The following is a 17,124-nucleotide window of genomic DNA, read 5'->3' as shown; positions in this document are numbered from 1 at the left end:
AGATCCAATGGCCACCTAATTCCCCCCACTGATTCAAGAATCTGTGATAAAACTCAAATAGTGAGAAAAGGTGGCAGGAGGCCATACAGGAAAACATCTCAAAGAAAATCACAATTATTGTTGTAACTATCCATTTTTCCTTGAGCACTGTTTACATGGATCCATGCTGCAGGAGACTGACAAATCATCTCAGACCTAAAGAGATGGATCTAAGGAGTTTCTTAAAGAAATGTTACAGAACTATTCTCACAAAGTGAGTGTCTGCTCTACAGGCTAAGCCCAGGGAGTAATGCTGCATGAAGATGAAGGTATGAACAGAAATCCAGAGTCTTGCTTACCTCTATCACAGAGACATTTCTGAGATATATTTGGAGGCTGCCTTAGAGCTGGTGGAATGAGCCCTTAAGATAATGGAATCTCTATTATATCATAACAAGAGTCTGATCTACTTTGATACCTTGAATAGAAATGGATTGACCTGTACTATACAAATAATCTGTCTGACCTGTGGAATAGCATAGTTCTATTCAGATAGCAACGCAAATCCCCCCTATCAAGGTAACCTAACCTCCCTGGGTAGGCCTGAGGGGGAAAAAAACAGGCAAATTGACAGATTGATTTAACTGGAAATCAGAATAATTTTAGAATGTAGGGTGATAATTAAGGATCAGTGTATCCACAGTAACAGCACATAATGTAGATCACCTGCTAGTACTGGTATCTCATTGAATCTCTGAGCCAATGTGGTCTATGCCAGGAATGAGGTTTCTCAGGAGAGAAGGCAGGGTCTTTGGCTAGAGCATGGAGGCTCCTTTGCCAGTGCTGTATAAAGGGCCAATCATTTGAGGGTGGTTTTATGGTATTTTAGAGCGTGCAAATGTAATGCTGACAAACCCGATCATCAATGGGTGGGATTGAACCTGGGACCTCTAAAGCTAAATGCATGAGCCTCTACTGCATGAGCGAAAAGCCACACAGCTCTTAGTCAAGCCTGTAGCAAATTCATTAATCTCTAGGTGATCTAGGTGCCACTAGAGGGGGACAGAGCACCACACCCAGCAGGCATGGGTTACACAAGGAGTTCTCTGTTCTGCCTCTAAACAGAATGGGATTTCCAAAGGACAAGTATTCTCTTGCAATCTAATCTCCCCTGCCAATCCAGAAGAATGTAGCCACAAGGACTGGCACACAGTGATGGGTGTTGAGATGGACCAGGTTGCAGTGGCACTTGAATCATAAGTCACAAGTCATGTTTTGTCCTTCAGCAATGTGAGCAGTAGCTTCTTTTTAGTTTTCCTCAGGAAACTGGCCCAGAAGAGGGGACAAGCTGTTTCTGATGAGGGAATACTTCTTATTAGTGCATTTGGTAATTAGCTACCCTCATTTGCAGCATAGCTGATACATATGGATTCTACCCTTGAAGGTCTAATCTCTTCTATACTCTTTTTCTGGCTGTCAAACAAGTCAATCCAAACTGTCAAGACCTCTCTGAAGCAGCTGAATTGGCTCTCAAATCTCTTCTATAAGACTTGATACCTATAGGGCAGTTCTCCTGGATGCAGCTGACATGGAGGCTGGATTTAACTACAGACCCCTTCTAACTCAAAAATCCTCTTATTTTCTAAGGGGGCCACTAGGCTAGGTTGCCTCATCTGAGCAATGTAGAACAAACAATAAAACTTTTCTTGGGGCAAATAAAATTTGAAGTCCAACATCTAAGCCAGCCTCTCCAAGAGTTCTTGATAACTTTTAAGGTCATCCGTATGGTGGGACTACCAGTGGTGCAACAGAATTGTTTGCTGAAGAAAAGTATCAGTGCGCCCTTCATCCGCTCAATCCTCTGAGGAGGAGGGTGGTTGAGAAGTCAGCTGCTGGCATTAAGGCTGTGAGGTTTTCTTTTGATGAATGAGATCTCAGCTTTTTCTTCTTAAGTGCCACCAAAACATTAATGGGTGGGAGGAATACCGGTATAGGCAGTAAAATTAATATCCTGCATTACACGCTCCCTGAACGTTCTTCTGTTGGAAATACCCAAACATTTCCATACTCTTTCTCCCATTACTAATTAAAAACAGAGAAAATATACCTGACTATATTAACCATAAAATACATGACTCCCTTATTTGTAAAATCAACCAACCAACCATTTTATAATCTGTATATATTATGTCACACATACAGGTATCTCACCTGACATTTCCAGACAGTGAAGTGCAGAGCATAATACTGTATGAGATACATGTTTTAGCGGTAAATATTGTGACTACTTGTTTTTTCTGGAACAGCAGAGTAAGTATTTGTGTAAAACCTGTGTTAGTGGCTAGAGTTAAAGTTAGACCCCAAGGGCAGTTTCACAAATTCGTTTTCAGGAAAATGCTTTCTTCTTTTATTTAAAGCTGTTAATTTAGAGGAAGATTCTGCATATTTAATCAAGGACTACTCCTTTCTCCACCAACTCCCTGCCTTGTTCCTCTGTAAATGGAACCTTTTATTCTGGGTACATATCATAACAATACTTGTTCCCTTGAGAAAATGGGTTTAATGAATCATAAAATCCATGCTTCAATCAGAAAAACCTGCATTCTTCCTCTTTTTAAGTGCTGCAAACTGTGGAAAATCTGCTTAAATAGTTCAAAATATTTGATGAATAGGACCCATAGATGGCAGGATGGGACCATCCAATCAGCGCACACACTAAAATGGTGCCTTGGGAGGATCATCCAGTTCATATACTCGTACAAAGAAAACGCAGGAATACATCTGGAAAAGAACATATCTGGAATATACCAAGGATTTAGCCATGAATAATTAGCAAACTGCCATTCATTATTAATTTATGGGAACCACTGGGTCTCTGTTTCTTCCTGCAAAGTTCACCTTATTGCTGATCGATTTTTAATAGCTAGATCTTACACTTTCAGAACCCATCATGTTCTTCAATTAGTGATGTGGCAAAGCTCAAAATATCCACAGAAGCTGGAATATCTGGAAGAGCCCCCAAAAATTCAGATTCACATCAGATCTGTTCTGATTTATTTCCCAGCTTCCCATAGAAATGATCCTGACCAGTTTCTTCTGCTCACAACAGTATCTGAGTTACCTTTCCCCCACTTTGAAAAACAACTGCCTCAGGCAGGTTTCCCCTCTACTCCTCCCACCCAGCTGGCATTACTATTCCATAGATATGTCACTCCCTTAACCCAGGCAACCACTTGTGGCCTGGTCACTCTCCTCCCAAACCAGCTGCCTAGGCCACATGAAGAGATTATGTACCTTATAATTCATCTGTCCCCATACCCACTTCCTGCCTCTCTGCTGGCTTAAGCCTGAATGTACACATCACTGATACTCATCCTCCCCTTGCTATGTTAAGTATTCTTGTATTTCTTAATAGCCTTAATTTGAACCCTTTTAAAGAATACTCTGCTGTCGAGATACTACTACAAGAGAATACAGCAAAGGTCTGACCACCCCTCCCCTAAGAAAGGAGTACTGGTTCTTGATAACTGAGATGTCATGTACCTACTATATATGAACCTGCAGATGAAGAAAATGCAGGCTTTCTACTGCTATATTTAAAGAAGATCCTTTTAAAGATGCATACATAGAAGCATCCAATTAACAATTGCTCAGAGACATTGGGCAATTTGCCAATACCTAATAGCAGAGGTGTGTAGTCTTTTGCACTCAATATTTGCTGCTTTTGTAATACAGAAGGGCTTTGTGACAGAATCCTGATAAAATCATTTGTCTTCGTACACTGATTGTGGTTCTGCAGAAGAACTCAGAAGTACACCCAACAGCGGCTCTGCAATCGCAGTAATTATTGGCAGCTTTTCTAATGACACTATTCTAACCACTCAATGGCTCATTTTGTAACATACACTCTTCATTTTTATTAATATACATTTAAATAAGACATCAAAGACTAATTTGTAAAATATTTTAGGCAATGTTGCCACTAGATTATGTTTATCCCTGCAACGGATATGTTTCATCATCAAATAACTCTTTATTGTTAACTGAAAAAAACCCTCCACAACAATGGTTTGTAGATTATGGTGTTACACATTGCTATATCTTTGACTTTCACCAAACTAAACCGTATCTTTTAGAGAGAAAATACTCTCTGTCATATGAGCATAGAACCAAATACTTAATAGAATCACTACCCAAGGAGTTTTGCATGAGAATCTCTCTTCCTGTTTCCTGGGACTTTGCAAATCATGTCACAGGAACAATCTCAAAAATCCTGAATTCCTTATTCTCATGCAGTTCATTAACTCCTGACAAGCCATAAACTTGATTTGCGCAATGCTAATATAAAACAACAAAATATTATAAAGTACCCCATCCTGTATTACTTGCACCCTCAAAACTCTCAGTGATGTTCACAGTGCTACTATCACTATCATATTCTACAACATTGAATGCAGGATCAGACCCCTGTTCCATTATTTTCTGTCATTATGTTCCACTTTAGATCCGCCATTATCTTTTATGATGCAAAATTTCTATTAACAACAATACTAATACTTTGCATTTTATATATCCCTTTCAATCCTTACATCTCTGAGTGCTTCACAAAGATGCTCAGCCTGTATCTACTATCATCAAAATAGAGCCAGGATAGTATTTTCCAGCTCTCAGCTCTATTCTGTTGCTGCTGGCACACAGACTTTGGCCAACCTCTGAGCTGCCTCCCAAACCAGCTGTTACTTCAAGTGAACTGGTTTTAAAGCATAGGAAGGGTGCATACCACCCTGCATCTCCAAGAACAGGCTCCCACACATGATGTGATACAGCTCTCTTCCCTCATTAGGCCTCCACCCATCTGAATTGGCTTCTGCAGCACCTGAACTTGCTCCTGCACATAAACTGGGGAGTGAAGGAAACTATACGCTACTGTTTCATTCCCTGAACTAACTCTGGCTTCTCCCTGAACTAGAGTTTATCAAGGGGGCAGAATTTCTTTACAGATACAAATTTCATAAAAACTTTTAACACATTTTTATTTGCCTATTTTCACTTTTCTGACTTTCACCTGCCCAAATTCTGACCCCGTACAAATTTTGAATACATCCAAACAGTATGGAATGCACTATGGACCTGATCTTTGCCAGATTCTTCTTTTGTTTGTGCTGCTCCAGCAGTGCTAATCAGGTGGAAAGATGGTTTAACAGCTGGAGATTCCTTGATGTGGTGGACATCCCCATGTGGCACAGAGCTGTTGTTGTTGGCTTTACAACACCCTCTTCCCACCAACCCAGGCTTAAGGAACATAGCCAGAGTGCGTCTGTACACTAGTAATCCTTGGCCCGCAGGACAACCCTTTTGCTAGTAACAGCCAATGCAACTTAGAGTAACTCAAAGGCTAAATTTCACCAGAAAGTGAGCTGGGTGTGTAAAGGTGGCCTCTAGTCATCTTTGCTACTCACTTGTGCTGAGCAGAGATTAAACACGTTAGGATTCAGCCATATGTCTTTAATAGACACAATGACAACAGCTATACAGGTAAATGAGCTTTCCCCCTAAATTCAGGTATGTTCGTTTCAATAAAAGTATGCCACATTTTATCCAATTTGTTTGGAAATTTAGGGGAAGCTCTACTACTTACATTTACTCTAAACTCTCATGTGGAATGTTGTTTTGGGAGGATGGGGTCTTGTATTGTATTGTGCTATGTCTTGTATTTTAGGTTAAAAACATTTGTAACCATTTTCTCATTTGGGTAATGACATCTCAAACATTAAATACATTCTCCCTGTTGAAGCAATATAAATAGGCTTCCTACTACTCTATGATGATTCAGACTCTTTTTGTCTGCTTTAAATAATACAAGTAAGATATCAGGGCTTAAATTCTCAAGGGATTATTTCCTGGAGCCCCTGTGCCGCCCGCACGCCCATTCAGGGCTCCAGGCTTCAGCTGTAGGCTGGGAGGTCTTATGGCTTTAGACCTGGGGAGTTGCCTAGTCTTGGGGCTTTAGCCCTGGGGTCAGGGAGCTGGGGCTTCTACCCAGCAGGAGGCACTGGGGATCCCGCGGGTTTGGAAATATTTACCAGAGCTCTGCTCTGAATGGCTCCAGCTGAATATAAGCCCTGGAAGAGATAGGAAATAACTGGACTATTAAGAAACTTCAAGGTTATAAGTTAGGAGTCTCAGGATTTAAGCATTTATTTCCACTGAACCACTGGACTCACAGTTTCTTTAAAAATAAAAAATGTACCAAATTTTGCAAATAGTTCACATTTCCTGAATTCCTTTTTCACCATTAAATCTGTTATATTAAAATACTGTAAATTAACACACATAATTCACCTGATAGACAATACATATCTCCAGATATCACTATCACAGATGTCACGATTATCAGATCAACTACAGAAGTACTGCAACCAGAGATAAATGCCTTAACTCTAAAAGTAGAAGATAATTGAAATAGGATATCTGAGACTCATTCTATGCAAAACAAATTGGGTGTTAATCACCAAGCTACTTTGCTTTGTCCATCACAACCACTCTTGGCTTTTCAGAAAGATTCAATCTTAAATTCAGACAGGTTTTCTGAGGGATTTATGAGAATTGGTCTGTAGATTGGGAAAAATGTGTCAGAATAAAATCTGTAGGGTAGAGTTATGAGAGAGTTAACCTCCATGAGTGTAATCCCTGGTTTGTGCATGTTCAGGTATTACTTCCTCGAACAGACTGGAAGGTTTTCTTGTTTTGTTTACAGTAAAATCTTAGGCATGCATTATTCAGTCATGCTAATTTCATGCTTGCAATAAGACCTTGGATTTTTGTATCTCCAGTATGTAAAGTTTTGAATCTTTCTTGGACATCTCAAGGAGAGAGCATCAGAAACAACAGATTCTAGTTACAACTCCATCAGAATAGTGAAAAAGAGACAGAAACCAAACTCAGCATCATGTGTAGTAGCAATCCCCCACCACCAAAGATGTGGTACTTTTGGATTCACTTAAAGCTTCTCTCCATCCCCCAAATAAGGATCTTTCTAAAGTTCAATGTATTATTTTCAGGAAGTGAGTAGTTAGATTTGTGTATTTGCAGTTATTAAGGAATGTATGCTATGGTATTCACACTCCCTGTGAAAAAACCCCCAAACAATCATGCTGAATTCTTATGCTTTTCCATCCATTGTAGAAAAACAATTATGAACATTTTGCCATACATTCATGTTACTTACGGTTGAGAGGAAGGCTGGCATTGGTCACCCCCAGCTTGTTGGCAGCGACACATGTGTAGTTGCCGAAATGCTCCTCTGTTACATTGGTGACAGTGAGAAGTGATCTTGTACTATAGTTTTTAATAGTAATTCCATGTTTCCCATTGATCAGTCTAGAAGGCAAAAGGAAAATCTTCTGTAAACCACATGCCTCAATCAATCATGTTTGCATTTTCTTTATTTGCTTATGATGCCTGACTGCAACCACAGTAGCTAACAGTGGGGAATTATCCAGTGGTATAAAGCTAACACAATGGCAGAGGGGCTGGGGAGCACTGGCAAAGCAATAACTGGATAGTATTACATTGGTACAATTTCCTGCCAATTTGTTCTATAGTCTAAGGACAATAATTCAATGTAATGTTCACTTTCATCTAACTATCACTACCCTATATCACTGAGCATATAGTATTACAATAGTAAGATAGAAAGCCCAGATTTTAAATCTTGGCACCTTAATAGGAAGTTGAAATCCTGTACTTGGATATTCAAATTGGCACATAACTGTGTAAAACATATAGCTGAGTGTCCAAGTAAAGTAGTGTTGTGATAAGTTTAAGCGCCAAGTCTGAAAATTGAGCCATTAGTGCTAACAAAGTATAAAGCAAAGTCATCCAATTATCATAGTGTGGTCACACTGACATCTACACAGCTTGTGGAAGCGAGCTTCCCAGATCAGGTTGATGGCCTTGGCTTGCAGGACTCACGCTACCACACTACAATAAGATGCATAGACGTGGCTCAAGTTGGAGATTTGGCTCTGAAGCCTAGGGAGAGGGGTCCTCCAGTCTGAGCAACAACTTTGAAGTGCTGAGCACTGCTCTACTTTCCTTTGTCCTGCAAAGAAAACAGAAAGCAGTTTGCATCTTTCCAGGTGAGGATTCGCCTGGTTTGAGGAAGTTTCCAGCTCCTGAGATGAAGGGCAAAATGCCCCCTATAAGGAGCCGATATAAGACCCAGGATATTTGGCACAAAATAAGGCTCAAAATAAGGCGTACTTCTCCCGCATTTTTTTGTTTTGGCTTTGCTGGAGAGTCCCACGCTTCCATCTAGTCCCTGTCATGCAAAAATGGTAAAGAAGCGCAGAAAGTGTTACTTACTCCTAACACCAAACAAGGGACTTTATTAGGAAAAGGAAACAGTATTATTCCTAAAATTACTCTGCATCTCTCTTTGCTTTACAGGAAAGCTTTTGCATTGAACTTTTTCAAGATCCCCTCATTGGTTGTGTAGTTGTTTCTCTAAACAAAAACCAGTTGTCTAGGGGAGCAACTACTTGGATTTATGGTCATTCCACAACCATGGCTACCACACTGGAGAAAGGGATATTGACCAAGTTAGAAGGGTAACAGTGTGTCCAGGCAAATGAACATCAATTTTTAAGCCCTCTCACTGTCTAGATTCACCAAAGATAAGGGATACCTAATTCATCCTATGTAAAAAGCAGGCACTGTAGTGATAAGCATCTTATAAATATCTAAAAGAGATAGCAAATCTGATTTAATATCAAGGTTTTTTAAATGGCTCAGAAAAATCTGGGGTAGAGGGGCAGCCATGGGACTTTACCTGAGCTGAGAGGAAAATCTAAGTCTTTATAATTTGTCATGGTAGGGAAGAATGCACAAGCTGCATCGTACCAAGTCAGACACAAGAGAAATATAGTTAGATTACATGATGGAAATAACCAGCTATGCTTGATTACTCAGAGAATTGCTTATATTTCATATTAAGAGCAGAATTTTGGCTTATATAAACATGTTACTCTTTAATTTTGATATATGGAAGCAGAGAATCATAAATCCAGGAGAGGGATGCAATCTTTTAATATTCTGCCTCAAAATGCAAATTATCATTATTAATAGTACATCTGCACATTGATTATTGAATATTTTACTGCATTTCATTAACGCTTCTAGTTTTCATTTAATCACTATACTTTCCTGCATATAAATTAGATTTTCATTGCAGTGTGTACTTTATATTCTCAGTGTAAGTCAACACACTAAGAGTTCTGTATTGTTTTTATACGTGTTGGCTGAGTGTATTGGCTAAACCATACACTGAAAAAGAATATATCAAATTTCAGTGGCTATGTACTACCCAGTGGACACTTCAATTTCAGGAACAAACTAAGATAACTTACTGGAAGAAAAAACAGAGGATTGAAAATTTGGTTTGGTGGGTAAGAAGAATAGTAAGAAAATCCATGTTTTCCTCCAGACTTGCGAAAGGCAAAAAAGTGGCCCTTCATTTTAAAAGTGCATATTACTGTAAACGGCTATTTGCCTTCTGAAATAACTTTCTTTTCCTCCACCACCCACAGAAAAACTGTGAAGCTCCTGCTTTGCAGTTCTGGCTCCTCAAAAACTTACCACTTAGCTGTTGAACAGCGTACCATGTACATAATACCAAACTTACATGCAGCATTGCATCATATATCTAGCACTGAAATTTTGAAAGACATACTAAATAGTACTTTGGTGCTGCAAAGACCATTTTCACTGCTCTAATGATCAGCAGCAAAGAAGCTAATAGAAAGCTTTGTGGGAAGGGCCTTCCATTGGGTTTTACATTGCCCATTCCAGTGGTCAGACCTGCCAAATGTAAGTGTTAAAGTCTTTTATGCTTTCATATAAACCCAACAGATGCCAGTGATCATGGCAGCTACAACAGAAGGATGTGAAGACAATATTGAACACCCCTCTTCCCCCCCCCCCAAAAAAAAACCCAAAAAAAAAAGTCAAACAAGAGAAAGTCTTTGGTCCACAAAGTTTGGGTCAGAGGAGAGAAAGATCCTCCAACACAGAGCCATGAGGCTCTACCTTTATGAGGTTCCAAGCAGTACAAGTTCTTTTCTATCACACAAAGCCCACCTGCATTACAAGTACTGACTTTGGTGATGCGAGCTGCTTTGACCTCTCTCAAGCTCTCCAGATTTCTGGCCACATTACTTTTGTGCTTCCCAGGCTTTGCCAGCAGCATATTTTGGTTACAGCTTTTAATCTACCTATTAAGACAGTCAAAACTTTCCCTTTATTCTGTTCTCCTTCCCCACAAAATCCCTCTTACTTTGTACTCCCTCATTCTTCATTCCATCTCTCAATATCTCCTCCCTTTCTCATCCTTCCCTCTTATCTGCTTCCACCATGTTCTCTCCCTCATGCCACTAGCCCTTGTAGATGCTGGTCTTTGCCTGCCTCCACCTTCATGCTTCCTAGCTTTACTCTCCATGCTCACAGCATTTGCAATGCCCCGGCTCTTTCTCTTTGTCCTCCTGGGTTTCTACCACCCCAGCTTTCACTCATCCTCCTTACGCTTCGTCCCACATCAACTCTTCATCCCTGCTCCTACCTCTGCTTCCTCCTACTCCTCCTCATCTCTATTGCTCCATCATCCTTTCTAATGTCTTGCCTCCCATTGTTCTCCTCATCTCCCTCTCTGTGTTTCCTCCAGTTTGGTCCACCGGGTCCCATTTCTGTGTGTTCAGCCTCTGCCACCTTCAGCTTCCCTATCGCACCTAGTTTCTATTAGCCTCTTTTCCCAGCTGTTTCTCCAGCTTCTGTGCCCCAGAACTCCCCTGTCCCTGTCATTTCCCCACCCCCCTGAATTTCTGTGACCTCCAAACCCATCCTCCAGGCTATTCCCACCTCCAAATTCCTCTCCGTCTATCACAGCTCCCTCAGCTATCACAGCTGCCCTCAGTTCCCGTGTCCTCTAAGGGTGGTTTTCCCCTATCTGTACCTCTTAACTCTGTTTACCCTTCGATGCTCCTCTGTGCTCCCAAGTTCCTCTTTCACGTTTCATCCCACTGTACCAGTCCCTTGGATGTGAAGCGGGAACTAGCTGCTCTTGCTATTGGGGAATGGAGGCAGAGTGTGCCCCTTTAGGCCCTGCGAGCCATTTAGGGTGGGACATGGAATTTCACCAATAATTTCTGTATCAAGCCCATAACTTCTGTATGAGAGAGTGAATTTATTTTAGGATGATACCCAGCTGACTATAAGCCCAGCTCTCCTGTTCCTGGGAAAGGGATGGAGACCTGGGATTCCTACCAGAGTGCTGCCTCTAGGCTCCGTTGGGGTCTACATCATTTGTATCCAGCAAGTAAAGGAGCTGGAGGAATATGAAGTTTCATTCCCCTTAAGCTGCTGGAATGGAACATGAGCTTTCTATCTCTATCGCCACAATCCTCCCACTCAAGAGTCTCCTCCTACTCTACCCTCATCCTCCTTTTCATGTCATTCTCTTCAACGAATAACTCCAGTGCTTGTATCTGCCGGTGGTTCATAACTTTCTCAAGCAGCAGCACATGCAACTGACAGGGACAGTTTCACTACTTTTCTCCAGATTTCTGAACAGCAACACTAAAATTGATCCCTCGGCCACTGTTTGAGAAAGCTTTGAGCAGCAATAAAGGCACAGAAGCTGTCTGTCTGCAGACCAGGAAAACAGCACTGTACTGGTTAACATGGTGCAAATTTAGAAGGCTTTCTTTGCGACTATAAGGCTAGAAACATTTATTTTTAAATAAATAATAATAATACTACCTAGCTTTTATATAACACTTTTCATTTTTAAAGGGCTTTACAAGGAAAGGTCATTATCATTATATCCACTTTAAAGATGGAGAAATTGATGCACAGAGAGGTCAAAGTGACTTGCACAAGGTCATCCAGCAGGCCAGAGGTAGAGCCAGGTAGGAACAGAACTCATGTCTCCTGGGTCCAGTCCAGGACTCTACTATATCACAGGGCCTCCCATGGAAATAGAAAAGGAGTACTTGTGGCACCTTAGAGACTAACCAATTTGAGCATAAGCTTTTGTGAGCTACAGCTCACTTCATCGGATGCATTCAGTGGAATACATCCAATGAAGTGAGCTGTAGCTCACGACAGCTTATGCTCAAATAAATTGGTTAGTCTCTAAAGTGCCACAAGTACTCCTTTTCTTTTTGCGAATACAGACTAACACGGCTGCTACTCTGAAACCTCCCATGGAAATGAAAGTTTATATTCTGCTGCCTTTGTTTTTAGGATCCTCACTCCTCAGTGTTGTGTGGTGTTTGCAAGACCTGTTCATTGTCATTTTTGCTTACAACAAGGTATCTTAGTCAATAAAATAACTCTAGCCATTTTTACCAAGTCACTTTTCAGAGAGCAACTGCACTTTAAGAGAATGCAGTACATCATCTTTTCGTTCACCTTGCTATATTGCACTTGAGGCCTTCCAGTATAATAAGATCTCACTTTTATTCCAGGTATTATACCTAGAAACAGACTACAGAAGATCATGCATCAGTATTAGCCCCAAGGAGTATTTATCTTTAGTCTCAAATTTGAATCAATTAATGTTACTATAATCTATTAGACCATTATAATGATTTTAGTCTTTATTAGGTTATTTGAAATGTATGTTTTATTTTCTTTATCAATTTTAATGGAATTAATATTTTTAGATTAAAGACCTTTGGGCTGCCTCCCTCATAAAGGTTTAACCGTGTACTGTAGGCAAAGTGAAAAATGTGTCAGTGTGGATTGGTAGGATAAAATAAAATCCCACTCCACCTCTCCTGCCAAAAAATCTTTGTCCTGTTCCAGAGCGCAGCTCAAACCAATCCTTATTTTGAGATTTTGAAATATAGTGATAAATCCTCCACAAATCCCTTGAATCTCTATTTTTATCCAATTTTGTCATCCGGGTTTTTAGACAGGGTTTAAAGTACAAATACAGGAAATCTCATGAAAAACTCGTTATCAAATAGAGCTGTGTGAATAGCTGATTTTTCAGTTAGGTGGCCAAAATGAAAAATCAGAAAAATATTTTGATATGGGTCAACCTGAAATGAAAAAAATTGAATTTTTTGGTAAATTGAAAAAGTAAAATAAATATTGTTTCTGGCGAAATGAAACATTTTGTTCAACCTAAAACACTAAATTTCATTATCAATTTTTTAACTTACAAAAATTAAATAAAGTTGAAGTAAAATTTGTAAAATTGAAGTAAAAATTCAAAATTGTTCTGAATCTAAGTCTAAACATTTCATTTAGAAGATGTTGAGACAAAACATTTTCACCTTTTTTTGTTTTTTCCCCCAACTGAAACAATTAGCAAATTCGCAACAAATTTGCAAAATATTTCAACTGGCCACAATCTGCATTTTTCTTAAAAAAAAAAAAAAAAAGTTTTGTCTGAAAAATTTCATCCAGCTGTATTCTCCAGGCGGTTCCAGCCCAATTAAATTAATTCATGAGTTGAATGTTACTGCAGAATGTGTTGTCCTGTATATTAAATGGAATCTCATATTTTATGGTACACACATTCATCAGTGCTCTGAGATCTGCAGCGGCTGACTACTGGCTTCCAGGTGGAGTTTAAGGTATTGGTATTGACAGATGAAGCTCTAAATGGTCTAAGACCTGACTAACTGAGAGATGACTTTTCTTCTTGTCCCACATGTTACAGCTGAGATTAATATGGTGCTTGAACTGGAGATCATAGAATATCAGGGTTGGAAGGGACCTCAGGAGGTCATCTAGTCCCACCCCCTGCTCAAAGCAGGGCCAATCTCCAACTAAATCATCCCAGCTAGGGATTTGTCAAGCCTGACCTTAAAAACCACAAAGAAAGGAGATTCCACCACCTCCCTAAGTAACGCATTCCAGTGCTTCACCACCCTCCTAGTGAAGAGGAGATCCCTTAGCCTACAGAAGATGGAACTTCCCATGAAATGTTTTGTGTGAAGGTTTTTTTATACTGGGATTTGCTCCTCACCTTGATCCAAACTAGCTTGAATTTGTTGACCTTCAGAGCATGAAGCATCTTTCTGAAAAAGACGTGTGTAAAGGGTGGATGGGTTGGGGTTTGAGAGGACCTTATTGATAGGGACTTATTGACAATTTGTTTTGCAACTTTTTAATTTTTCCCGACTAGTTGTTTTATGCCGCGGGGGTTTGTGACTGTTCCCCTCCGCCCTTATTTTATGGACTGTATTTTGAATGGATGCCAGGGTGCCTAGTGCCTTGAAAGGCAACTTTTTATTGTGTTTAGATCCAAGTAAATGAAACAGTTTGTAAATTCAACAGCCAGTTATTTCAGATACAGATATTCTTGGGTCTTTTTCAAACTCACTCAACACTCAATTTTGTTTTTAAATTCACTCAGCACTAAATTTAGGGTCCAATCCAGTTCTGATTATAGGGAATGGAAGTGTTTCCATTGACTTCAGAAGGAACTGAATTGGCCCCTAACATTTCCGGCAAGTGACTTCAACCACGCCTATAAATAATCTGCTCACCGCTCTGCATAGTCTTTTCCTGAACTGCCTTTGAAAATTGACATTTCTCAGTTGTGCGTTACGAGTAGAGAATTGGCTTTACCAGCATAGTACTGTATAGATTTTTCATCTTCCAGAGATGACACTTGCAGGGGTATTATTGGGAAACACAGCAATGTATGAGAAAAAAAAAGTGACTTTCTTGAAAATGGGAAGGTTCTGCAATGTTCAGAAATACTAGAATCTTTGCAAATGTTCAGTATCTGCAGTGTGTCTATAAACAACATTTTAACAAAAATACTATTTACCATTAGACTTAACATAAGCATGTACTAAAAATACTTAAGCAATAAGAGACAATAGAGTAGTGCATTTCTGGGTGATTAAAATAAGCCTTAGGTGATATAATAACTGAAGCAAAAGGCAGATGGCAATGACTTTATTGTCCTGAAATGCATTGCCTGTTGTGTCTTACTGCTCTCATGAAACTTGAGTTCATACATAAAAATAAGGGAATCAGTCAGATCCATGAATTTAATGGATATTACTGACATCAAATCAGGAGTCTCCAGTTGAGTCCAGACTCTATGAAGTATGCAAGCAGTACAGCAACATTGCTTGTAAAAAAAACAAAATACCTTCTCGTACTTAACGGTAGTTTTTTGGTATAATAAATGGGGAGAGACAAAGTGTGGACCTTTGGGAGCAGGATTTATGGGGTTCCCTCAAAAGAAGATAATCTTCTGCTACTGTTAGTGCTAATTCTCAGTTGCACCACATTGAAAAAACACTTTGCAACTCATCTGAATATAGTATTCATGACCATTCTGTGAAGTTGTGGAGCAAAGGAAGCAGGTAATACTACTATAGGGGAACAAATCTAAAGAAGAGCAGCTGGCCAGTCAGAAATGTTCTGACTAATTGTTTTTGATGAAGAATGCCCATTAATATTCTGTGTTAAATCCTACCATGAATGGGAAGCTAATGTTAAGAAAGCAAGCGCTTAACAGTCCGGAAATTCCAAAAGCTAAGGTAAACATTCACTTTGTCCCCTTGGGCATATGCCTTAAACAGACACTGACCACTTAAATTTGCCCCAATATTTAAATTTCGTAAAAATAAACTTTTATATAAACTTAAGAGCTGTAAAACAGTTTTCACATTAAAAATATCTCAATGAAAGCAGTTGTTTTTAAATAAATAAAGATGTCCTGGAGGAGAGGGATACTCAAACTAGGTAGCATTAAGGATCTAAAAATGAAACTGACTAAAAACAAACATGAAAAACACTTTGATTTTCAGCGTGCAAGACGAGAGAAAATAAACCCTGGACCAGATTCTCATCTAGCATAGAGCATCCTAGCCCCACCGACTTCAGCGGAGTGATGGCAATTCACACAAGTTGAGGATCTTTTTCTCAGACCACAAATGGCAGAACTTGTTTCCCCCCCTGCCCAGTCTTTTGGTTGAACAGCCTTTTTTTCAAAACGGAAGTTGTCTGTAAATACTGTTATGATAGTAAAAATTTCCCATTTTTTGTGATTTTTTTCTATCCATCTTAGGCACTTATATAGCCTCCATTACCATAGTATCTGACAATGGTGCATAATCTTTTCCTTCTCATTGCTGTATGGAATTTTGGGCTTTTCCTTATCTCATCCTAATGCTGGGAGAGGGCTCTTCCAATGTTTCACTTGGTTTCTGCGAGAGAGAGGAGGCTTTCATCCCTCATTCTCCAGAGAGGCTGTGATGATGTCTCGTCCCAGTAGTGCCTTCCTTCTCACCTTCTGAGTAGGGGGGAGGGATTCTCAGGGCTCCCATGCTGCTGGGATTGTTTCTTTCAGTCACTTTGATTTGCACACACAACTTGGCTCCTGCACTATGTCTGATACCCAGGCATTGGCTTTAGTAGGGAGCACTCCAATGTTCAATGCAGTGTCATTAAGATATATCAGGTATTCCTCAGATGTGCTGAAACATCTGATCTGTTTGCATGTGAGTACAAGTACACTGGAAAACTGAAAAGACTTTGGAGACTGGATTGGGAATCAAATATTAGGCCCACAATCTAAAATCAGGCCCATGATAACCAAAGCTATCCACAAGATACACTGACTGCATCTTTTAAATGCTTCTTTACACATTAATGGACCCAATCTTAGAAGTTAAGCTCTGTCAGTATTCTGTTTCTTCATTATAATTTTTCTACTGTAAATCAACTGAACATTAGTACTACACCAAATTCCACTGATGCCTCTCTTTATAACACAAGGCTTATAATGTGCAGAACAGCATTAGACTGGTATCAGTGTATAACATATACAATAAATACATGCAGGCTACTTACTTTCTCTCTCCTTTGTACCACTCAAAGACTGGAGCAGGAACTCCTGCACTTTCACATCTTATCAGTCCATTACCTCCTAGCATCCCACCACTGGATTTAAGTTCCTGAATTGTGGGGGCAACTGGAAAAAAAATTGAAGCGCAAATTTTAAAAGAAAAATCACTACAGATTTTTTTTTCATTTCTTCTACAGGATGCTTGAAGTCACTTTCATGTCTGATGGATCAACACTTTCCTATTTGATTTTTGTGACAGGACT

At 39.7% G+C, this 17,124-nt stretch overlaps 1 protein-coding gene across 1 annotated transcript in view; it reads right to left on the bottom strand.

Annotated features, from left to right (window-relative positions):
- Window positions 1-17,124, bottom strand: part of NEGR1 (neuronal growth regulator 1) — a 583,187-nt gene that overhangs the window by 116,866 nt on the left and 449,197 nt on the right. The window contains exons 5-6 of the mRNA XM_074961536.1: window positions 16,867-16,987; window positions 7,208-7,359 (exon numbers count right to left, since the gene is read on the bottom strand). Of these exons, the coding sequence (XP_074817637.1) occupies window positions 7,208-7,359; window positions 16,867-16,987 (273 nt within the window). The remainder of the gene's footprint in view (window positions 1-7,207; window positions 7,360-16,866; window positions 16,988-17,124) is intronic.

The sequence above is a fragment of the Natator depressus genome, chromosome 8 (genome assembly GCF_965152275.1).
Source record: "Natator depressus isolate rNatDep1 chromosome 8, rNatDep2.hap1, whole genome shotgun sequence".
NCBI lineage: Eukaryota > Metazoa > Chordata > Testudines > Cheloniidae > Natator > Natator depressus.
Note: the sequence above shows the minus strand (reverse complement) of the source record. Positions and strands in the feature narration are given on the sequence as shown.